Genomic DNA, 25,833 nt, shown 5'->3' with positions numbered 1-25,833 from the left:
AGACCCACAAGCTGAAAACCACTGTTCTAGGCATTTATGCTGTAATATGTTTACCCTATAAAACATACAAAGCAGCCAGTAAGTGCACTGCATGGAAACATGGGAAAGTACAGGCTAGGCACATGTGAACATGTACAGCAAAGTGGGTATGTGTGCAGAAAAAAAGTACAACAAACACTTTGTTCCTGGAACAACAGTTTTGTCATTTAATATATGATACAGATCTGTTAATTATTTGCTTATTGTTTGTTAATGCTTTTAATTTTATAATTCTTTTGGCACTCATAATGAGCTAATAAAAAAGGTTTCTCTTGAATGAAAAATATAAAATCTCTGCTAATAAACAATTTCATGATAAATACACAATATACTGCAAAATCACTGATCACATAAAATGAATATACACATATCTGCTAATCAGTATTTACTTTCAAGGTAATTTGGAATTATTTTAAGGCTATACATATTCATCATGTATAGCTACTGTTCGGTGGCAAAGCATTCCCTGGGGTGATGCAATATTCACAGCTACTCATAACAGATACACAACCTAAGATAGACCCAAAGTACAGATGCCAGGAAAGTACAACTTGGTAAGCCAGTGAGTTTTATTGAGGTTACTTACAGGAATATGGGCAAGGGATTACTTATGGGAGCAGAAATGACAAAATGATAGCTGCATGGCCAAAGTCCACTCAAGCTTGGGTGTGGCAACTTTAAAAAGCTGGGAACCTGGCACACAGTGCACAGCCTGCAGGTAGATCAGCATGTTGAAGAGTGTTGTTCTTTGTAAGTGCCTCAGTTAGTATCAATTTTTTTCAAGCAGCTCAGCTGATTTCTGCTCTTTCCAGCTTTGCTTATCTTCGTAGCTTTTCTACTCTGAGAGTCTTTTATGCAGCTCAACTTTACTTTTCCTGAGGCAGGGAATCTCTGCTTTTATGGCACCAAGTAGCCTAGTGAATCTCTTCAGTTTCCTGAAGCTATTTTGAGTTGTTTACCTTTCTGCTTATGGAGCTTCCCTGCAAAATGGAATGTTTCAATCTCAATTATCACTTAACGCATAGTACAGTTCTAGCATATTACATATTATATTATATACATATAGCATATTACTGGGAAAAATACCTTTTAAGAATCAGGTCAACTTATAACTTGTCATCTAAGTTAATTTCACTCATTTTTATCCTAGATTTTTTTGTGCACATATAAAAAATAAATTAATAATTGTTAAATATATAGCAAAAATAACCACTTGGCAAACATTTAAATGATATATTGCATCAGTGCTGTAAAATGCTTTAAATAAAAAGCCAATTAATTAGCTCTAATAACTCTCCAATATACATTTAAAGCAGAATGTCAACGGAAGTAGCAATGTTCCTGCTAAACTGATAGCCTTTCGAGAGGAATGGATTTCGTCTGAGTTGCAGCGTATGTATAATTCATACTGTGCCCAAACAGTCTGTTCTCAAACTTTCCTAAAAATCTGCCCTCTAGTACAGCACAAGTAATCTGACAACATCTTGCAATAAAACTGCAGTGGGGCGTTAGCTCTTCATCATGGTGGTGGCTCCACAGTATCTGCACAATTCATGTGTGAATCCACCTAATGACCTACAGTGAGAGTGGGCTGCTTTTGTAATCTAGCACCCTAAATTTTAGTTGCACTTTGTTCAAATCAGTCACCATTAATCAAAGTATTGATCAAATAAAGAAAGGAAAGCTGGTGGTTTCAATAGTGTTTAAGAGGTAGCCTGTAAACTGGACACAGAAAGTCATGACCAGGGAACCACCCGTCATGAAAGCAGAGTCTATGAGGCTGCACCTGACAAAACTCTTTAAGTGAGCATCCAGCCTCTGGAGTGGTATGGGGGCCCAGGGGTCTCCTGTGTAATGGGACGTGCTCACACTGATGCCTAAATGGAAAAGAAGGGGCATGATTTGGAGTATTGACTCTGTCAAAGCATTCATAGTAATCTGAAACAAGGACAACTGATGGGACAAATGGTTTCACAAAGCTTCCAAAGAAAGCTCATCCAGCTGGAGACAAAAAGATAGTGCCCGTAAAACATTTAGGTTGAAACGTTTAATGCATGTAAACACATCAAACACACCAAAGATGCTGATCTAAGAGCATCTTCTATCGAGCAGAATTCACCCTGAGATAAAATTTAGGGTGCTAGATTCTCTGCCTGTCTCAGCACCCACACGGAGGTCAATTTTCACAAAAAATATACCATCGAAAAAGACTGCAGGCGATTTCAAGAAATGTTTAAAAACAAAACCATATGTATATCTTTAGGGAAACAAAGAAAAAGTTTTAGAGATATGAACAGCTAAAAGGCAGCGGTGTGGCCTTTGACTAGTCATTTTATGTTCTTTTTGTAATGGTCATGTAATCGTATCTTTTTTTTTTTTTTTGCCATAAAGTACCCAGATATGTTTTTATAACTTGAAAACTTTTCTTCACAGCAACATCCATTCTAAATAATTATATTACAGTTCTAACAACGAAGCCCTGTTTTCTAAGTCAATTGGTATTGGAGACGGTGCCTTTGTGCTTCTTTCATTCCTTACATGCACCACAGCCTGATATCAAATTATGCAAAAACATGATAGAAAGAGAAGACGAGATGGCAGGAGGGTGAAGAGGATAGTTAGAAAAGCAGTTAGGGGCTGTGGCGATTTCAATGAGAATGGCTCTTACAGGCTTGCTCACCAGGATCAGGAGGTGAGACCTTGATGGACAAGGACATCACTGGGGCTGGGCTTTCAGGTCTCGGTATCTCCAGATCAGCACGTATCTTACAGCCACTTCTCCAGAAGTATCTGCCTACATGCTGACATGCTCCCACCATGATGACAATGGATTAAACCTCTGGAACTTCAAGCACGCCCCAATTACATGCTTTCTTGTATAAGTGTTGCATTAGTTGTGATGTTTCTTAAGAGCAATAACACTGGGTCAGACAGTGGGTGAATATGTTCAAAATACATAATATAAAAATTTCAAAGAATAAAAAATACAAATACTGCTTAAAAAAGAAAAACATTAAGCTCACTGAAAAATGTCAAAATGTTACAGACTGAAAGTAACCAATGTCTTTTTATTCTGTAAGTCATTACCATCTACTATTCAAAACCAGAGGGACAAGAATAGCTTGACATTTTTTCAGCAGTCTTCTAGACCTCTAACTTGACATTTTAGGTCATCACACCACTCTCATCCCCACACTCCAACCGTCTGTTCTGCCCATGGAAAAGCTGCATGCTCTTAAAAAGGTCACAGACAGTGCATTTTGTTCTAGAAACATGGCAAACATTAACTCAAACACATTTCATACTTGGTGCATCTGAGCACTATGACTGGAAAGGCTGAAAGGTGTGCCAGGAACTGAGGGCTCTAACTGCTCTCCAGGCTCCAGCACCCATGCCAGACAGCTTACAACTTCCTGCACCTCTACTTGCAGGAGATCTGACATCCTCTTCTGATACTCCAAAGGCACCTGCACATTCATACACATAGACAAATAAATAAATACACAAATAAATCTAAAAAAACAAACAAAAACCCCAATCATGTCACAGTTTGCTTGTCTTGTATTTTGTTTAGATAATTTCTTATTAATTAATTTTGTGCGCATGTGTGTGTGTAGGGGGGCATGTGTAGGTCAAAGAACAACTCTCAGAAACTGGTTCTCTCCTGCCCTCTTGTGGATCCAATATCAAATACAGGCTGACCACAGCACCTTGGTCCACTGAGTAGCTCTGCCAGCCTCCTGGGTTCTGCTGTTGTTTATCTGTTTGCTGCTATCTATGGTCATCAGTATGTAGGATGGTACCTAACACATAATGGACATTTACATAAAACATACTGCATGAATTAATTTCTTCAGTTAAGAATAGGAAAATATAGAGAAGACTTTGAAAACAGTACAAGAGAAAAAAGGCAAACAAATTTAATAACAATACAAAAAATCTTAGTGAATCAATTATTAATTTTTTCAAATAAATCATGTCATACATTAGCTTTTACACTGGAGCTAACATAACTCTTCTCAATTTCTCCTAACCTAAGAAAACACAATTACATAAATGCTATTCAGAAATATTCAATGATCCCTTCAAAATGGATTAAAACTTCATAGAAGACATAGAAAGAACAACTTTATATTTTAAACTCAGTATGCACGTAAGATATGTAGGATGGCAACAACATACCTAACTTAAATAATTTATGAATGTTGATAATTGGACTAAAACCAAGATTTCTGGCTCTAACATCTTTCTATACATAAGGATTTTCTGCCACCAAGTGGAAGGTTGTGAAATTACACATAATTTTAAAACTATGCCTAGGGCAATTAGGATATCCTCAGGTTCAAATGGTCCTGTGGAGGCTTGATGACTCAGTGAAGGCAGGAGTGGGTGAGTTGGAGGCAGGAGGAGTCACAGAGGCATATAGAGGGGGAATGGGATGGGGAGTTTGTGGAAGGGTAGCTGGGAAGGGGGATGTCTTTTGAAATGTAAATGAATAAAATGACTAATAAAAAAATGAAACCCAAAGACACAAAAAAAAAAAAAAAAAAAAACAAATATTGGAAATCCACTTGTAAATCTCTTCAAAGCAAATGCTAAAGTCTGTGTAACCTGTGGGCATGCTCCACCTCTCTCCTTCCTGAAGAAAATGGCGCTGACTGCAGCTTAAGGAAACCACATGACCAGCACTCAGTTTCAGGTTTCCTCCATATTACCTTTCAAACATTCTTATCTTTCCCTGCATCAGGCACTTAAAATACTACGTTAAACAAATGAAAAGGATATTATACTACTCAAACCTGTTCTGAACACTTGGAAACCTTAGATCTCTGGTAGCGGGTCTTTTTTTAATCAAGTTCATTTTATTTTAGGTGTATGAGTGTGTGTGTGTGTGTGTGTGTGTGTGTGTGTGTGTGTGTGTGTGTATGCACTGACTGTATTTCTGGTGCCCTCAAAGAATCAGGAGCAACATTGTATCCCTCAGAACTTAGTTACCTGGGTGCTGAGTATCAAACCTGGATCCTCTGGAAGAGAAACCAATGCTCTTAACCACTAAGCCATCTCTCCAGTCCCTGGGGTACCAGTTTTTATAAAGACCAAACATGTATTAGTTGCCACATAGCAAGAAAATCAACACTGGCCAAACCAGGAGTTGAAGTGTTCTACATTCTCATATTCATGAAGTACCAATGAAGAAGATAAGCCTCGTCTTGCCGAAGCAATCTACAGATTTAATGCAATCCCCACCAAAATTCCAACTCAATTTTTCACAGAGTTAGAAAGGGCAATTTGCAAATTCATCTGGAATAACAACAACAACAACAACAACAAAAAACTAGGATGGCAAAACTATTCTCAATGATAAAAGAACATCTGATGGAATCACCATCAAGATGTACTACAGAGAAATTGTGATTAAAAACTGCATGATATTGGTACAGTGACAGACAGGTAGATCAACGGAATAGAATTGAAGACCTAGAAATGAACCCACACATCTATCGTCACTTGATCTTTGACAAAGGTGCTAAAACCATCCAATGGAAAAAAGACAGCATTTTTAACAAATGGTGCTGGCTCAACAATCGATTAGCATGTAGAAGAATGCAAATTGATCCATTCTTATCTCCTTGTACAAAGCTCAAGTCTAAGTGGATCAAGGAACTCCACATAAAACCAGAGACAGTGAAATTTATAGAGGAAAAAGTGGGGAAGAGCCTCAAAGATATGGGTACAGGGGAAAAAGTCCTGAACAGAACACCAATGGCTTGTGCTGTAAGATCAAGAATTAACAAATGGGACCTCATAAGATTACAAAGCTTCTGTAAGGCAAAGGACACTGTCAATAAAACAAAAAGGCCACCAACAGATTGGGGAAAGATCTTTACCAATCCTAAATCTGATAGAGGGCTAATATCCAATATATACAAAGAAGTCAAGAAGTTAGACTCCAGAAAACCAAATAACCCTATTAAAAAGTGGGGTACAGAGCTAAACAAAGAATTCTCAACTGAGGAATACCGAAGGGCTGAGAAGCACCTAAAAGAAATGTTCAACATCCTTAATCATCAGGGAAATAGAAATAAAAACAACCCTGAGATTCCACCTCACACCAGTCAGAATGGCTAAGATCAAAAACTCAGGTGACAGCAGACGCTGGCAAGGTTGTGGAGAAAGAGGAACAATCCTCCATTGTTGGTGGGATTGCAAGCTGGTACAACCACTCTGGAAATCAGTTTGGCAGTTCCTCAGAAAATTGGACATAGTACTACCTGAGGACACAGCAATACCACTCCTGGGCATATACCCAGAAGATGCTCCAACATGTAATAAGGACACATGCTCCACTATGTTCATAGCAGGCTTATTTATAATAGCCAGGAACTGGCAAGAACCCTGATGTCCTTCAATAGAGGAATGGATACAGAAACTGTGGTACATTTACACAATGGAGTACTACTCAGCTATTAAAAACAATGAATTTATGAAATTCTTAGGCAAATGGACAGAACTAGAAAATATCACCCTGAGTGAGGTAACCCAATCACAAAAGAACACACATGGTATGCACTCACTGATAAGTGGATATTAGCCCAGAAGCTCAGAGTACCCAAGACACAATTTGCAAAACACATGAAACTCAAGAAGAAGGAAGACCAAAGTGTGGATACCTCAATCCTTCTAAGAAGGGGAACAAAATACCCATGGAAGGAGATACAGAGACCAAGTGTGGAGCAGAGACTGAAGGAATGACCATCAGAGACTGCCCCACCTGGGGATACATCCCATAAACAACCACCAAACCCAGACACTATTGTGGATGCCAATAACAGCTTGCTGACAGGAGTCTGATATAGCTGTCTCCTGAGAGGCTCAGCCAGTGCCTGACATATACAGAAGTGGATGCTCACAGCCATCTATTGGACAAAGCACAGGCTCCCCAATGAAGGAGCTAGAGAAAGTATCCAAGGAGCTAAAGGGGTTTGCAGCCCCATAGGAGGAACATCAATATGATGAGCTAACCAGTACCCCCAGAGCTCCCTGGGACTAAATCACCAATCAAAGAAAACACATGGTGGGACTCTAGCTGCATATGTAGCAGAGGATGGCCTAGTTGGTCATCAATGGGAGGAGAGGTCCTTGGTCCCGTGAAGGTTATATGCCCCAGTGTAGGGGAATGCCAGGGCCAGGAAGCAGGAGTGGGTGGGTTGGTGAGCAGGGGGGTGGGGTGGAAGGTATAAGAGATTATTGGAGGGGAAACTAGGAAATTCTTTTGAAATGTAAATAAAGAAAATATCTAAGAAAAAAAAGAAAAAGAAAAATGCTGTGGTTAAAAACGTTCACTCATCTTAAAGGACTAGGTTTTGGTTCCCAGTATTCACAGAGCAACTAACAACCACTTAGGTGACTTAGCTCCAGTACCAGGGCGTCTTCTGCCCTCTAGCGGCTACTACAGGAACAATATGCATATGGTGCATATGCAGAAACACACACACACACACACACACACACACACACACATAAAAACAAATTTATAAAAATAAATCTGAAATTTTGTTATATAAAGTAAATTGTGATTAACTTTCTAGGTCACCAGCTTTTATTCAGCATAGTCACCGTCCAAGTTGTTGCTTGGGTTCGTTTTCATTATTAAATAGCATCCCATGGTGTGTATGAACTAGTTTGTTTAAACATCTGCCTTTGAAGGTCATGTCAGTTAATGTCTAATTTCTAAATATAACAAATATAATACAAACATTTGTGTACAATTTCCTGTGTTAACACAAGTCTTCAAGGTAAACACAAGATAGAGTACAATTGCTAAAATGTACTTATTTCATGCTTAGTTTTGTATTAATAATCTAGTTCTCTGTATACTGCTTTGCATTTGATATTATTGTACAATTTTACTCTGTCAGTTCTGTTAAATGTGTTCTGATAATCTCATTGTGGTTTTAATTTGTGTCTCTTTCATAAAAATTCCATCCACCTCTTTATATTCCATTTGTTTCAAAGTTTGTTTAAACTAGTCTAAAACCTGTACTTTTCCATATAATTTTTCAGAATAAGTTTATCTTGTAGGAATTTTATAAAACTTGGAATAAAATTGTGGAGAATTGTCCTCTTCCAATACCTTTTCTTTTGTGTTTATTAAAAAAAAAATAAGTTAAGACTTGATGTGGGTTCTCAATTTTTATAAACACTATAGTAAATACACTTGATTAGTTAGCTTTTGTGCAACTTGGACATCAGTATAGTCACTTACTTTTCTCCTAAGGCAGTGATTAACTTGTGGCTCAAGACCCCTTGAGGGTTAAACAACCCTTTCACTGGGATCACACATGTCCTGCATATCGCATATTTATATTAGGATCCATAACTGTGCCGTAATTTACAATTATGAAAATAATTTTATGGTTGGGGCCACCACAACATGAGGAGCTGCATTAAAAGTCCACAGCATCAGGAAGGTTGAGGACCACTGCCCTGAGGGAAGGATGGTTTGCTGAGCGTGGGCTACAGATGACTTCAAAGCACAGACACAAGCAAAGCACTGCTCTTGTCCTCACAGAGCCACCAGATCCTGATAACAAAGCATACACACAACTACAACACAACATTGGAAGCAGTAAAGACCAAAGAAAAGTAGCCCTTCGAAATTTAGAAGACAGAGATATTTGATGGTCATTGGAAGATGTAATAAAGGCAGCACAGGATCATACTCCGATCATGTAGAAGAGTCATATTATCTAATTGAATAAGTGAGAAACAAAATTACCAGGTCAACTTCAGAGCACAGTTCTCAAATGAATGACCAAGCACAGAATTTATGACAGCATATGCTCAACTGAGATAAGACTTTGCATACTTTTGTATTCTAGGGTCCAGAGAGATCAGTGGGAAAACAGAACCAGTTTTCAAAAAGGCAGGAATATGATCAAAGCCACACTGGTTGAACAGAGTATTACAAGGTTCCTTATCAACTTATCACCAGCACTAGCAGATGACAGTAGCTAGGACAAGAATGACAGGTCAGAATTCTGAGACCATAAAAGGAAATAGGATTTTAGTTGGATATGGAAGAGAAGAAAACATGGGTAATAAAATTATAATTTGCTTTCCTTTCAGGACCCTCCAATCTCTTATTTGTAAACCCTATCTTCTTATTAACCTTCCTACTCCTCATGAGAGCCAAAATCAGTAATACTCATGACACACTGTGCTCAGGGCATGCAAATACTATCCTACTTAATCTTTAACCTTAGATACCACATTGAGAGGAACACTCCACATGTTGGTTGGAATGGTCTAATTATCCAACAACAAACACTAAGCAGCTAACTGTTAACCAATGTCGCCCATCCAAGTACTAACCAGGCCAGAAACTGCTTGATTTCCAAGATCAGACCCAATGTGTTGTGCTCACTGTAGTCTGGCCATAGACTGTTAAACAATGTCAATCAGTGTTAATGTCAATCAGTGTTAATCACTGACCTTGAGATTCTCCTCCTCTGCCTTGCAAGTGGCTAGGATAAAAGGCTAACAACGTATACATATCAATTTAAGGCACATGTTAATGGATATTTATGATATTTTAAGACTTCCAGTCAATAGCAAATAGTAATTTGGTTTGGAAAAGTCTAGAAGTTGCATGAAGAGTTTTGGCCATAGGAAGGTAGTGCCCCTGTAGTGCCTTGTTCAAGGATTAGCGACCTATACTTTAAAGGGGAAGTAAAAGATAATAGAGTCCAATAAGTAAGAAATGGTAGGTTCCTAGATAAGCCTACAACAAAAAAATAAGACTACAACCAAAAACAAAAAATCTATTTAATGCACAGCAGTTCAAAATTTACCATGATAGTTATATTTTATCCTTTTTCATTATATATCTATCATACTTAAGCTACATAACCAAACAGTTGTCGCTATCATGGTAGTGGGTGCCTTTAATCCCAGCACTTGGGAGCCAGGGGCAGGCTGCTTTCTCCAAGCTCAAGGCCAGCCAAGGTAACACATCAAGTTCCAGGTCAGCCAAGGTTACATAGAAAAATCCTGTCTCAAAAAAGGAAGAAAAAAAAAAGGAAAGAAGGAAAGAAAGACAGAAAGAAAGGAAGGAAGGAAAGAAAAGAAAAGAAAAGAAAAGAAAAGAAAAGAAAAGAAAAGAAAAGAAAAGGGAAGGGGAAAGAAAGAGATGTGCTGGGAGTGGTGTTGATAGTATGCATCTTCAACCCCAGAACTCAGGAGCCAGAGGCAAGGATCTCTCTTTGAGTCTGAGACCAAGCTAGTCTATACAGTAAGTCTATAGGTACAAAGTATACATAGTAAGACCCTATCTTTTAAAAATAAATAAATAAATAAATAAAAGGAAAGAAAGGAAGAAAATAGTTGTTTATGATGAATTATTCACACCAAGAGAAGGATAAAGTATCAATATCTTCTAAATACTAAAAAAAAAAAATCAATAAACTCATTACTCTAAGCAAACTATTTTTAGTAAACTAATAAACATATCCAAAGATACCATATATATCCTGGGCTGGAGAGAATGTTCAGTAGTTAAGAGCACTGGCTGCTCTTCTCAATTCTCAGCAACCACATGGTAGCTTACAACCATCTGTAATGGGTTCTGATGCCATCTTCTGATGTGTCTGAAGACAGCTACAGTGTACTCATATACATATAAATAAATAATCTTTTAAATAATTGCATACTAAACACAAAAAAAAATTTTTGGGGGGGGGGGGGGGGGGACAGGATTTCTCTGTATAGCTCTGGCTGTCCTGGAACTCACTTTGTAGACCAGGCTGGCCTCGAACTCAAAAATCCGCCTGCTTCTGCCTCCCGAGTGCTGGGATTAAAGGTGTGCGCCACCACGCCTGGCCTCTAAACACAAAATTTTAAAGAAAAAGAAATTAGGAATTCCATCCTCAGGCTCCATTTTCTGACCCACAGCTTCTCCTATTTTCCCAGAGGCTATGCCAGCACCAGAGATCCTAGACAAGACCCTGTTCTATGCCCTATGCCCACCAACTCCCCTTAAGCACACTTACTCCTGGGCTTCATTTTCTGGCCAACAACTGCAGCAGAAGACCTCTGCTTTCCTGGAGGCCATGCAGGTTCTCAGAGACAACGTTGACACACAAAACTCCAGAGGTCATGCAGGCCACAAACACTTCAGCAGAGACCCTCTACTGGACCTGAAGATTCTTGGTGGTCACCAAAATCCCAGGCTACTCAAGTCAGAAGATGAATAATAAACAGAAACTAAGGGGCAAAATGTCCAAAAACCACTCACCTATCCAAGATACACTCAGAAATCAGCACATAATCCTGTAACAACCTCAAAGTCCACATGGCTAGAGGACAGTGTAAGAACACGATCAACAAAAGCCAGGTCAGTATGACAGCACCAGAAGCCAGGTATCCTACTACAGCAAGCCCTGGATATTCCAACACAACTGAAATATGAGAAAATGATCTTAAATCCAATCTTATGAATGAAATAAGCTTTTAAAGGGAATGTGAATAAATTCCTCTAAAAAATACAGGAAAATACAATCAAACATAAAGGGAATGAATCAAAGCATTCAACACCTGAAATAGAAGCAATAACAAAACAAAACAGCACAAACTGAGGGAATCCTGGAGATAGGAAAAAAAAAAATAATAATAGAGATAAAAGGAGAAGATTCCCAAATAAAAGGACCAAAAAATATTTTCAACTAAATCATAGAAGAAATTTTCTATAACCTAAAGAAAGAGAAGCATACAAGAAGACTGGACCAGAAAAGAAAGTCCTCCTGCCACATAATAATTAAGGCACTCATTATACAGAACAAAGAAAGAATATTGAAAGCTTCAAGGAAAAAGGGCCAATTAGCATATCAGAATTACACCTGAATTCTCAACAGAGACTTTAAAAACCAGAAGGGCCTGGGGCAGTTGTCCTGCAGACTCTTCAGAGACTACAAATGCCAGTCCAGACTACTATATCCATCAGAACTTTCAATCATCATAAATGAAGAAAACAAGACATGCCATGCCATGATTAGATTAAAATAATATCAAATAATATCTACCCATAAAGCCAGCCCTACATTAGATAGAAGGAAAAACTCCAACCCAAAGAAGTTAACTATACACCCCCAAAACATAGGTAATATTTCACACCAGGGAATCCAAAAGAAGGGAAACACACACACACAAAACCACCAATACTGAAATAACAGGAATTAACAATTATTGGTCATTAATATCTCTCAACTTCAGTGGACTCAATTCCCAAAGACACAGGCTAACAGAGTGGATGCATAAACAGGATCCACCATTCTGCTGCATAAAAGTAACACAACTCAACTTAAAAGTTAGACATTACCTCAAAGTAAAAGGCTGGAAAAAGATTTTCCAAGCAAAGAGACCCAAGAATCAAACTGGTGTGTAGCCATTCTAATATCTAACAAAATAGATGTTCAAGTAAAATTAATCAAAAGAGATGGGGAAGAACACTTCATACTCTCCAAAGGAAAAATCCAAAGATTACGTCTCAATTTTGAGTATTTATGCCCCAGATAGAAGAGCACCATCATGTGTAAAAGAAACATCACTAAAGTTTAAACCACACATCAAACCTCACACTTTAATAGTGGGAGACTACAACACCACAATCTCATCAATGGACAGGTCATCCAGACAGAAACTAAACAGAGAAATAATGGAACTAACAGACACTATGATTCAAAAGGACCTAACTATCTACAAATCATCTCACCCAAACACAACAGAATATACCTTCTTCTCAGCAACTCACAGAACCTTCTCCCAAATTAATAATGTATAGTAAAGCACAAAGCAAGTCTCAACAGATACAAGAAAACTGAAATAACTCCCTGTATTATATCAAACCACCATGGATTAAAGCTGGACTTCAAGAACAACACAAAAGCCTACAACTCATGGAAACTGAACAACTCTACTCCATGACCACCAGATCAAAGAAGAAATAAAGAAATTAAAGACTTTCTAGAATTCAATGAAAATGAATGCACAGCATACACAGATTTATAGGAGACAATGAAAGCAGTGCTAAGAGGAAAGATCATAACACTGAGTGCCTTCATTAAAGAAATCAGTATGATCTTATATTAAGGACTTAACAGCATACTTGAAAGCTCTAGAGCAAAAAGAACCAAACACACCCAAGAGGTAGAGAGAGCAGTAAATAATCAAAGTAAGGGTTGAAATCAATAAAATAAACAAAGGGAACAATACAAAGAATCAAAGAAACCAAGAGTTGGTTCTTAGAGAAAATCAACATAATAGATGAAACCTTTAACCAAACTAAATAAAAGACAAGAGAGAAAATATCCAAATTAACAAAACCAGAAATGAGAAGGGAAATATAATGACAGGAACTGATGAAATCCAAAGAATCCTTAGACTATAATTCAAAAACCTAATTGGAAAACTAAAAATGGAAAAATCTAAAAAAAAAAAAAAAAAAAAAAAAAAAAAAAAAAAAAAAAAAAAAAAAAAAAAAAAAAAAGACAACTTTCTCAATAGATACCACTTAACCAAAGTTAAATGAAGATGAGATAAACAATTTAAATAGACCTAATAACCCCTAAGAATAGTCATTAACAGTCATTAAAAGTCTCCCAACCAACAAAAAGTCCAGTGCCAGATGGTTTTAGCACAAAATTCTATCAGACTTCAAAGAAAACCTAATACCAATAATCTGCAAATTATTCCACAAGGCAGAAACAGAAGAAACATTGTCGAATGCATTTTTATGACAGCACAGTCACCCAGATACCTAAACCACACAAAGACTCAACAAAGAAATATTTCAGACCAGTTTCACTTATGAACACTGATGCAAAAATATTCAATAGAACACTGGCAAACCAAATCCAAGAACACATCAAAAAGATCATCCACCATGATCAAGTAGGCTTCATTCCAAAGATGCAGAGATGGTTCGACATACAAAAATCCATCAATGTAATCCACCATATAAACAAATTGAAAGAACACACACACACACACACACACACACACACATGATCATCTCATTAGATGCTGAAAAGGCCTTTGGAAGACTCTAACACCCCTTCATGATAAAAGTCTTAGCAAAATCAGGGATATAAGTCACATACCTAGACATATTAAAGGCAATATACAGCAAGCCTATAGTCAACATCAAATTAATGGAGAGACACTTAGAAGCAATTCCACTAGACTGACGAACAAGACAAGGCTGTCCATTTCCTCCACACCTATTCAATATAGTTAGTTTTTGAAGTTTTACCTAGAACAATAAGACAACTAAGGAAGACTAAGGAGATAAAATTAGAATGGAAGAAGTCAAAGTATCACTCTTCACAGATATGATAGTATAACTAAGTGACCCCAAAAATTCTACCAGGGAACTCTTACAGCTGATAAACACTATGGTGGTTTGAATATGTGTGGCTCAGGGAGTGGCATTATTTGGAAATGTGACCTTGTTGGAGGATGTGTGTCACTGTGGGCTTGGGCTTTAAGACCCTCATCCTAGCTGCCTGGAAACCAGTCTTCTCCTAACAGCCTTCAGAGAAGATATAGAACTCTCAGCTCCTCCTGCACCATGCCTGCCTGGATGCTGCCATGTTCCTGCCTTGATGAGAATGGAATGAACTTCTGAACCTGTAAGCCAGCCCCAATTAAATGCTGTCCTTGCAGTAAAACCCCAAAATAAACACTATCAGTGAAGTGGCTGGACACAAAATTAACTCAAAAGAAAAAAATCAGTAGCCTTCCTATTACAAATGATAAAAGGGTTGAGAAAGAAACTAGGGAAACCACACCCTTCAGAATAGCCACAAATAATATAAAATATCTTGGTGTAACTCTAACCAAGCAAGTAAAAGCCTATATGACAAAAACTTCAAGTCACTGAAGAAAGAAACTGAGGAAGATATCAGAAGATGGAAAGATCCCCCATGCTCATGGATTGGTAGAATTAACATAGTAAAAATGGCCATCTTCCAAAAGCAATCTATACATTCAATGCAATTCCCATCAAAATTCCAACACAATTCTTTACACACCTTGAAAGAACAAGTCTTAATTTCATATGGAAAAACAAAAAAAACCAGGATAACTGAAACAATCCTATTCAATAAAGGAAAACTTCCATCTCTGTTCTCAAGCTGGGCTGCAGAGCAATAACAACAAAAATCAAAGACAAACAAAGCAAACAAACAAACACAACAACAACAAACATGCATGGTATTGGCATTAAAAACAGACAAGTTAACAAATGCAATTGAATTGAAGACCCAGAAGTAAATCCACACACATATGGACACTTGATTTTTGACAAAGAAACTAAAACTATACAATGGAAAAATGAAAACATCTTCAACAAATGTTGCTGGTCTAACTGTATATCTGCATGTAGAAGAATATAAATCTATCAGCGTGCACAAAACTCAAGTAAAAGTGGACTAAAGACCTCAACATAAAACTAGATATACTAAACCTGATAGAAGAAACAGTGGAGAATAGCCTTGAATGCATTGACACAGGAGGCATCTTCCTGAACAACAACAGCTCAGGCACTAAGATCAACAATTAATTAAATGGGATCTCACAAAACTGAAAAGCTTCTGTAACACAAAGAGTACTGTCAAAAGGATAAAGCCACAACCTACAGAACGGGAAAAGATCTTCACCTACATCTGACAGAGAGCTAATGTCCAAAAGAAATCAAGAAGTTAGACACCAACAACCCAAATAATCCAATTTTTAAAACTGGAGAACAGATCTAAACAGAGTACTGTCAACAAAGGAGTCTCTACTGGCTAAGAAGCACTTAAAGGAATGTTCAACAGCCTTAGCCATCAGGGAAATGCAAATCAAAACAACTCTGAGATTCCATCTTACACCCATCAGAATAGCTAAGATCAAAAACTCAAGCTACAGTTCATGCTGGCAAGGATATGGAGTCGGAGGATACTCTTGCATTGTTGGTGGGAATGCAAACTTGTACAGCCACTTTGGAAATCAATTTGACAGTTTCTCAGAAAACTGGGAATAGATCTACCTCAAGATCCAGCTATACCACTCCTGGGCATACACCCAAAAGATGCTCCATCCTACCACAAGGACACTTGCTCAACTATGTTCATAGCAGCCTTATTCGTAATAGCCAGAAACTGTAAACAACGCATATGTCCCTGAACTGAAGAATGGATAAAGAAAATATGGTTCATTTACACAATGGAATGCTTGCAGCTATTAAAAACAAAAACATCATGAATTTTGCAGGCAAATGGAACTAGAAAGGATTATCCCAAATGAGGTAACCCAGACCCAGAAAGACAAACAGCATGTACTCATTTATAAGTAAAATTATTATCTGTAAAGGATAAAATGCTACAATCCACAGATCCAAAGACGCTAAGTAATAAGGAGGGCTCAAGGGGAAATGTGTTACTCTTACTGAGAGGGGGAAGTAGAATAGACATTATGTGTAGATTGGGGGTACTGAATGTGTGACGTGTGGTTGGGAACAGGAGGGAGCAGATGTGGGGAGGATGGAGAGAGAGAGTACTAGTAGAGACAACAGAAATGGGTTGGGGCAAGGGAGGAGACCTCTCTGGGACAAGCTAGAAATCTAGGGCAAAGGAAACTCCCAGCAATCTATGGGGGTGACCCTAGCTAAAACTCCTAACAATGGGGAATATGGAGCCTGAACGGACCATCTCCTGTTACCAAGCAAGACTTCCAATGGAGAGACTGGGACTCATAACCAGTCACAGAACCTTCAAACTACAATTTGTTCTGCCTACAAGATGTGCAGGAGTAAAAATGGAGCAGAAATTAAGGGACTGGCCAACCAATGACTTGTCCAACTTGAGACCCATGCCATGAGAGGGAGCCCAGTCCTGACACTATTAATGATATTCTGCTATACTTGCAGACAGCAACTAGCAGAACTGTCATCAGAGAGGTTACCCAGTGTCTTAGTTACAGTTTTATTTCTGTGAAGCTACACACCAGGACCAAGATATCTCTTACAGGTTCAGAGGTCCAGTACATTATCATCATGGTGGGGAAGCATGCCAGTGTCTAGGCAGGCATAGAGCTGGAGGAGCTGACAGTTTTATATCTTGATCTGAAGGCTGCTAGAAAACTGACTTCCAGGCAGCTAGAAGGAAGGTCTCAAAGCCTACCCCCACAGTGACACACTTCCTCCAACAAGGCCACACTTACTCCAACAAGGTCACACCTCTTAATAGTGCCACTCTCAGAGCCAAGCATATTCAAACCACCACACCCAGCAACTGATGGAAACAGATGCAGAGACTCACAGCCAACATTAGGCAGAGCTTGTGGAATCCCAAGAAACAGGGGTGGAGGAAGGGTCATAGGAACCAGAGGGGTCAAGGACAGTACAAGAAAACCTATGGAATCAACTAACCTGGACCTATAGGGGCTCACAAGAGACTGAACCACCAACCAAGGAGCCAGAATGGGACAGACCTTAGCCCGATGCACATATGCAACAGTTGTGCAGCTTGGTCTTCATGCGGGACTCCTAACAACAGGAACAAAAGCTGTCTCTGACTGTAGCCAGTCTTTGGATCCCTTTCTCCTAACTGAGCTGCCTCTTCTAGCCTCAACAGGAGAAGATGAGCCTAGTCTTACTGCAACTTACTGCAGCTGGGGCTGGTTGATATCCATGGGAAGCCTGCCATCTTCTGAAGAGAAGGGGAGGAGGAGTGGATGGGGTCAAGGGGAAGCGGAAGGGAAGGGCTGGGAGGAGGGGAAGGAGGGAAACTCTGGCCTGGATCTGAAGTAAATTAATTAACTAATTAAAACTCAGGGAAAACGGGATGGAGTTAAACTAATGTGGTGTGTCTTACTTGTCAACTGCCAAATCTTAACTTGTTCTTCGCATCAAACAGAAATTAAATTTTCTTCTTTCTAGACACATGCATCAACATTTACAGGCATACCGTCTTTAAGGCAATTCTGATATATGTAAATGACTTTTACACAAAGAAAGGAAGAATGGGTTGATTATTCATTTTAAAAAGGATTCCCAAACAGCTTGCTTAAACAGTAATTATTCTAGTATACCTAAAAGCTCTATTCCCCTCCAAAGAATAATTTATCAACCTTTCATAAATACGCCCCAGCTTAAGTTTGTTACCTGCACTTCATACACCCCTACCTGGTAGTCTTGGTCCCGATGTGATGAGGAAGGTAGCAGCAGAAACCACTGGGTTAAATGCGATGGCTGGAAATGGCATAACATCTTCACTTAGGGTGGCTTCGTCCACACTCACATGACTACCCTATAGTCATCTTTATCAACCTATAAAATTCATCCTTAAAATATAGTGGAGGGATTTCAAAGAGTGGAGTCAATGTGGAAATTTGACCCCACACAAGCAGGAAATACAGAAAAGAGAAACCTAGACATCTCCTCACTTACTGTTTTTAAGAAAAACTCTTAAGAGGAAGAAGGCTATGCCTAGAAAAACAATCCAAATGGGATGACTTAGAAATGAAGTACTGTGGACGAACCGGGTAAAGAGAGATGAGACGGAGGGCCCTGAGGACCCAGATCACCACGCCTGGCTCCTTCCTGTTCTTTTCCGAGTTCCAATCTCAGAACAAATGCACAATCCCTGCCATCTCCAATACACACCAAAGAGTTAGCAACACGAATGACAGTAATACATGGCCGTACTATAAGAAGGTGACATTGAAAACAAGTATGTCAAGGACAAAACCACTGCAAGCATTGCTGCTGTGAGGACGACAGTGATGACAAGGACCAGCAAACGCCATGGCTGCTGTAGCCTGAAAACCATGATGACAAAGATGAAAAAAAGACAAGGAAGGTCTGGAGAATAGGTGTAATGAAATAAAACAATTACCTGTTTCCATGTAAATCCACGGAGTGGACCCTCTGAAAAGGTGTTTCTGCTCACCTTAACCTCGTAATGTAAGTATGATCACACTGCAGTTTCTAGAAGTGTTCTAGAAATCGGCAATTTGAATCAAATGTGCCAGATGTTATGAGCACCTGAACTACCCTCAAAGGTGCACATCTGTCCAACCATTTTACAGTAAGAAATTCTTCTGGCTTGTGGACCTTTCTCTTAGCCTTGTAAAAGCACTGAAAAACCATTACAAAGCTCCTTTAAAAAGTGTAACCACTGTTACTACCCACAAGTTCCAAAGTTACCAATGCAGTAGATGTCTCTTCAGCTAAAAGTGTTACTTATTGTTACTGCCTAAGTGTTCTAAAGTTAGCAGTTGCATGCGTGTTGCATGTGTGTGTCTGCAGTTAAAATGCTGTTAAGCATTGTTAAGGCCTGCAAGTTCTGTAATTACCAATGGCGTGTGTGTGTGTGTGTGTGTGTGTGTGTGTGTGTGTGTGTGTGTGTGTGTGTAGGGTATCAAGTGTCTAAGTGACACAGACAAACTCCCCAGGATGTGCTTTAGATGATTCACTTAATGTCTTTTAGAGAGTTCACAGTTCAAACCATACTGTATGAAGCTGGACAAGTATTCATGACATTCGTGTGACCACTGTGGCTGTTTTAAGAAATACGTGTTTGCTATGCCATCTACCACCATTCTGAGTTTTGTATACAGAGATAGGATACAAAGTATATAATTATTTTTATTATTATTATGTGGGATCGTTTTTTTAAGCAATCTATAGACCTGTTCACTGGCAGCAGTGTGAAGTGGCCTGAAGTGACCAAAGTCCTGAAACTTCTGGTATTTTTAAAACCAATGCAAATAAAGCATAAACACTTCAGTGCTTTAGAACTTAAAAAACAAAGCACGCCTCTTCTTTAGACACGCCTCAATTACAGGGATTTAGGAGTAAAGAAGAGCACAAACTTGTAAACAAGGCAAATATGATCCTCCCTTAGGAATGAAGCTAATTAAATCTGCACACAAAGAGAATAAGCTGATACCTCTCAGACCCAGAAGGCTGAGTTAATCGGCTTAATCTATTAACAGATATAGCAATAATGTCAAGCAAACGTGGCTGACATGAACACACAGGATTGAGAAAGCATCAGTATGAGTCCAGAAGTGCCTAGGGAAAAGAGGGCACGGAAGCTCAGGACCCTTGGCCACTGCAGATGCAATGAGGCCTGACAGGACCGTTCTCCTGCCCGCTCCGCTTCTCTTATTTGAATTTCTTGCTCATTAGGCAACTGTGTAGACACTAATCCAGTCTCCCAGGAAGCTTAACAGAGGTCCACAACCCCTCTTTTACAAGTTTCAAGTCAAAGAAATCCTGAAAAACAAAGATGCTTTTAGATATAGCAGTAAATTCTAACATAACTAAATAAGAGGTCTTTATTTACTACACTTTATATGAATAGTCAATTTTTTACCAGCAAATATATTAATGTATTTGATTATAGGTAATGGGTAGAGCCCCAGATCCCAAAGGGCTGTTTTGTAACATTCACTATATACTCCTTATTAGTCTTTAGAAACCTAAATTAATACTTTATTTTGAGACACCTCTGAGAAAGGGTCCCCTGGAAGTGAAGGCAAATATTCTGATTCTAGATTAAGGCAAATATTCTGATTCTAGATTAAGGATACACTCTTCATGAGTTCCTCAGCAGAAAGAGACAATTAGCAACACAGTTTATATCTCATTATTATATATGCTTAACTAGAATGAGTCTAAGACCAACAATCTGACATCATTGAGTATCTTGGTAAAGTCCAATCTAGAATACAAGATCATTACTGGGCCTTGTAACCAGATCTTCCTGGTGACATATGCCTGCCTCAAGTCTTTCCCTAAGCCTACTACCAGTTTCCATGCCACAGAGGGAGCATGTTAACACATCTTCACAAGACAAAACAAATATTAATGGACACACACACACACATCCAATCTACCTCACTGTTATCCTACAAAACTTTTTGTTTGTTTGTTTGTTTGTTTGTTTTCGAGACAGGGTTTCTCTGTATAGCCCTGGCTGTTCTGGAACTCACTCTGTAGACCAGGCTGGCCTTGAACTCAGAAATCCACCTGCCTCTGCCTCCTGAGTGCTGGGATTAAAGGAATACACCACCAGCACCATCCGGGTCAAGTAATACTTTCTTATGATTACCAAAGAATTATGCTATTTGGAGACAATCTAGAAAATATAAAATTCAAAGAAAAAATTAAAAGTCTCCTTCATCTTATCAACCAGAGATAAACATTATGTACACCTAGTTATACAATGAGTAGTACCACGTTATTCATTCTTCAAAACCTTTTTTTAATAGCTGTCTTCTAACCCACCCAGCTTATAGCTATGTTAGAATTATTTTCTACTGTTGGACAGCTGTGTGCTTTCATTGTCTTACTTGGACTATATCCATGCAATATCATTTACATATTTGTATAGAAATAAAAATGATCTGTTAGACTCCCCTTTGCTCAAGTTTTTACATTGAAACTGTGTTTTTTCTAATAAGTTAAATAAGCTTTTTAAATATTAATGCTATCAACCATATATATTAACTTCAACTATGTTCCAGTTCCCTTATTTTTAAATTCGTGAGTTACAAAATTTTATTACATCTGATTGTATTTTAAAATATATTTTATTATCAATCTATTGTTATAAAACATGTCCTCAAAATTAATATAAACATGAAAGAAAAATAAAAAAACAAGACTGCCTATGAAGAATGTACAGCAGATTAAGTCATTTGACCAAACAGGATAGTCTTAACATCTCATGATACTATATTCTATAAGAAAAAAAAAAACCCACTTTCTGGCTTGCCACTAATTTCAAGCATAAAATATATTGTTTTTCTTTTTTTTTTTTTAAAAAAAGATTTATTTATTTATTATATGTTAGTACACCGTAGCTGTCTTCAGACACTCCAGAAGAGGGAGTCAGATCTTGTTACAGATGGTTATAAGCCACCATGTGATTGCTGGGATTTGAACTCCGGACCTTCAGAAGAGCAATCGGGTGCTCTTACCCACTGAGCCATCTCACTAGCCCAATATATTGTTTTTCTACTGGGACAAGAGAGATTTTAAAAAGCTATTCAAAAATTTACCCCAAAAAATGTACAGCAATTTCTCATTCCATTACTGAAAATATACCTTTAAAATGCAAATGTGAGGAAAATCAACTCACAATACACACAAATAAAAATTATTACAGTATTTAAATATTGGTCATGAGACATTATGTCAAATTTATAGAAAATAATGATTTTGGAGTTACCTTTCCCTCAAGAAAGAGAAGAAAAAAAAAAAAACAAGACAAATTTTGGCTGATAAAGAGTCACGGAAAAAACTCATCATTTTATACTACAAAAGTTCAATAATTTTTCAAAATATTAATTTCCAAAATACAATGTAGGCTTTCTTGAGGTAAAAACACAGCTCTTCATCATTAAGTATTTTATTTCTATACGCCATACCACCTTCTTAAATAAAGCTTATCTTCTTCACCATTAAAATGAAGAATCAAGGTCTACAGGGGAAAAATGGCAGGCTGGAGAAATGACAGGTTCTTATTTCATCATAACCACCCGAACTCAAACACCACCCTTGTAACTGAATATCAAGGGGACAGCCTACAGAGATGAGGCTCACAAAACCCCTGAAATCCACAAAGTAACTCCCTGGTCAGCCATGACTGCACACATGGAGAGTCCTACACAAACCTTCTGACTGCTTTACTCCAAAATAGGAACAGATTACCCTTTTTTTCATTCTTTGTGAATTTCACACTTGCACCACAACCCCACTCATCTCCCTGTCCCTCACGCAGCCCTTGCAACCTCGAAGCTAAAGAAGAAAAATACAAAAGAGGAAAATCTCCCCCACCATGGAAGCTGCAGTGTGTCACAGCATGTCACGCAGTGTCCCCACTTGTCCACACATCTTTACTTATGAATGTGCATTGCAAGAAGACCCTGGTCTGTTTTGAGGCCTCTGGCCTATGCAAGACTATCAATACTAGATCCTCACCAGAACTCCTTGGGCATCTGGTTGTTGCCCTGCATTCCAGAGGTCCTGCAGCTTCGGATCTGTAGTTCTGGCCCTTCACATGCTCCAGCAGTTCACAGATGAAATAGATGTTGGTGTCGGCTATCTCAAAGCCCTGAAGAGGCCTGGGTAGTAGCTGAGTTGCTCTGTCCAGAAGCTTTCCTCCACCCACGTTCCCCAGCCCATGCCATCTCTGGTTTGCTCAGGCCAGGGGTGGGGCCACCACTCCTGTCTGTCTGTGGCAGCCAACAAGGGGCAGGCCTGGCTCTCCTGCATCCACGCCATGAGGGCCAGCTCTCCTGCTCTCATGTCGTCGAGGCTGTTCACTCACACGCACACCACCAGGGTCAGCTCTACTGTGCTGTCCAGGCAAAGTGTGGGAGGTGCTATCCTGAGTGCTGTAGCCAGCGACAACATGGGCCATGAACATGGATACAGACCCCTGCTGCAGAGCCACAGACCCAGATAAGGCCTCAGATGGCAGCACAGGCTTCTCCTATCAGGCTATTCCTCATCACCCGCAAGGCTCCAGCTGAATTTCTCCATGTAGCTCTGGCTATCCTTGAACTCACTACTCTGTAGACCAAGCTGGCCTTGAACTCAAGAGCTCCAACAGCTTCTGCCTCCCCACGACTGGAATTAAAGGTGTGTGTTGCCACCGCCTGGCCCTAACACATCTTAAAAGATATAACTTACATGTCATCACTGTCATATCAGAGCAGTTTCTTTAAAATACCTAGAAGCACTCTATAAATACCCAACTCCTTTCACCCCCTGATATTTCCAAGATGGGAGGAAATCGGGCAAGACTCTTTCAGCATCATGCAATACTCTTTTTTTTTTTTTCCCTTTTTTTTTTTTTTTTTTTTTTTTTTTTTTTTTTTTGGTTTTTTGAGACAGGGTTTCTCTGTATAGCTCTGACTGTCCTGGAACTCACTTGGTAGACCCTTCATTCTTAAGAGAAAAAAAAAAAAAAGTATTAGGGTCGTAGAGATGGCTCACTGAGAAAGATGTCTGTTGCCAAGCTGTGTAGCCTGCGCTTTGATTCCCAGGAAACCATGTGGTGGAAGGAGAGAACATCCCCTTGGGTTAGCCTCTGACCTCCAGCACCCCCCCCCCACACACACACCTGTATACACACAAATAAATAAATATGTAGTTAAAATACATAATAAGGAAGAAAAGAGAAGTCAAACAACTGAATCCAAACAGCTTTATCCAACAGCGCAGTGAGTGCGGGTTAAAAAGTTACCAGGACCAAAGAGCCTGAAGAAAACAACTTTCACCTGGTTCAACTCCCGCCAGCATTTCCCCCTTAACAAAACGTAATCCTTAGGTCTTTTCTAGGTTATAAAATTTATCTGTCACGTGGAAAGCTTACTAAGGCCCTACAATTACAAATCAACAAGCCTCTAAGTCTGGCAGCTAAGTAATGACATCGTGTTAATTACACGGCTGTCGCCTACAAAGGCAACGCAAAGGACAAACGCCGGCGAACTTTTGGAGCACTCAACAGTCAGGGGTGCAGTAGCGGCGGAGACACCCCACCCTTCTCTCTCCAGCACCGGGCACCCTCAGGACTCTCAGAAAGTTCATGTGCTCAAGCACAGAGCCTACCCCCACAGAAGCTGGGGGATTCACGACGGAGCTTGAATGAAGTGCTGTTTGACCAGCTTTAGTCTGTCTATTCCAGACGCCCTGTTGGGTCGCGCACAGACCCTGGGGAGCAGCTAGGAAGGTGGGGTCTGAACTGAAAACCAGAAGAACCAAAGCCCCGGGACTAGCGGGCGGGGCGGGGGCATCACTTGCCTCCCATTCCTTCAAGAAACGCTGGGCCTCGCCAGGACCAACGGACTTATGTCTCCTAAATTCGTCCTTCACGTACTGGTCACCCAGGGCTTTGAGGTCAGGGGGCAGAGCCCGATGTAGCTGCAAGATTCGCCTATACAAAGCCCGGACTCTCGAGACCTGCTCCCCCGGCATTGCGCCGCGCGTGCTCGCCCAGCCGCGCCTGCGCGGAAGGTCGGCGTGGCTCCGCCCCACTAGGAAGTCCGCTGGGGGGGGTGAACCCCCAAAGCGGGCGGAAGAGAGCGCGCGACCTTCATCCGGATTGGTCCTTCATAGAATCTCGTCCTTCCGGAAGTCCGGATTTTGGGACGGGGCGGACAGAAACCATCCGCTCCCTCTCTGCTAAAGGCGCGGCTGTTGAGTCGTTGCAGTTTCTCGGGTTTCCTGGAGGGGCGCTGTGTATGAGAAAAAGTCTTGTGTGAGCGACTTGTTACTTTCAGAGCTAACTCATCGGCTCCATTCGCCAGTTTCTTCTTATTAAATATTTGAGAAAGACTTCATCCAGCTGAAGTCTTCTCCAGAAAGCCTTGCTTGGTTTTTCCAAAGTGTCATGGCTTGTGAAACAGTGTGGGATTCGCTGCTCCCTCCCAACAGCCCAGGTCCTTCGCCCAGGGCTGTACATGGAGTTTACGCACTCCAAGCATAGCTTCTTCCAGGTAGTTAACACAAGGGAGCCCTGGAGGGCGGACTTTGTTAGTCCAGGTCAAGTGCACTATGAAAGAATCTTGCGAGTTATTTTATGTGTATTTTTTCCCCAAGGCCAGGATCCTGAGGATTTTTGTTAAACAATGTGAGATGAAAACAAGAAATCTAGCTCTTTAAGCCCTCCCCTTTCTTATTCTCTAGCCCTCCTTCTCTCTTTCCCTTCCCCCCCTCTCTCCACATGGCCATGGCCA

At 39.7% G+C, this 25,833-nt stretch overlaps 1 protein-coding gene across 1 annotated transcript in view; it reads right to left on the bottom strand.

Moving 5' to 3' along the window:
- The window catches only part of Sdhaf3 (succinate dehydrogenase complex assembly factor 3), a 48,562-nt gene extending 23,472 nt beyond the window's left edge, over positions 1–25,090 (bottom strand). Inside the window, exon 1 of the mRNA XM_021191654.2 lies at positions 24,899–25,090. Coding sequence (XP_021047313.1) covers positions 24,899–25,072 — 174 coding nt within the window. The 5' untranslated portion in view covers positions 25,073–25,090. The remainder of the gene's footprint in view (positions 1–24,898) is intronic.
- Positions 25,091–25,833: the final 743 nt, after the last annotated feature.

Source organism: Mus pahari, chromosome 2, assembly GCF_900095145.1.
Source record: "Mus pahari chromosome 2, PAHARI_EIJ_v1.1, whole genome shotgun sequence".
In the NCBI taxonomy this organism is placed as follows: Eukaryota; Metazoa; Chordata; class Mammalia; order Rodentia; family Muridae; genus Mus; species Mus pahari.
Note: the sequence above shows the minus strand (reverse complement) of the source record. Positions and strands in the feature narration are given on the sequence as shown.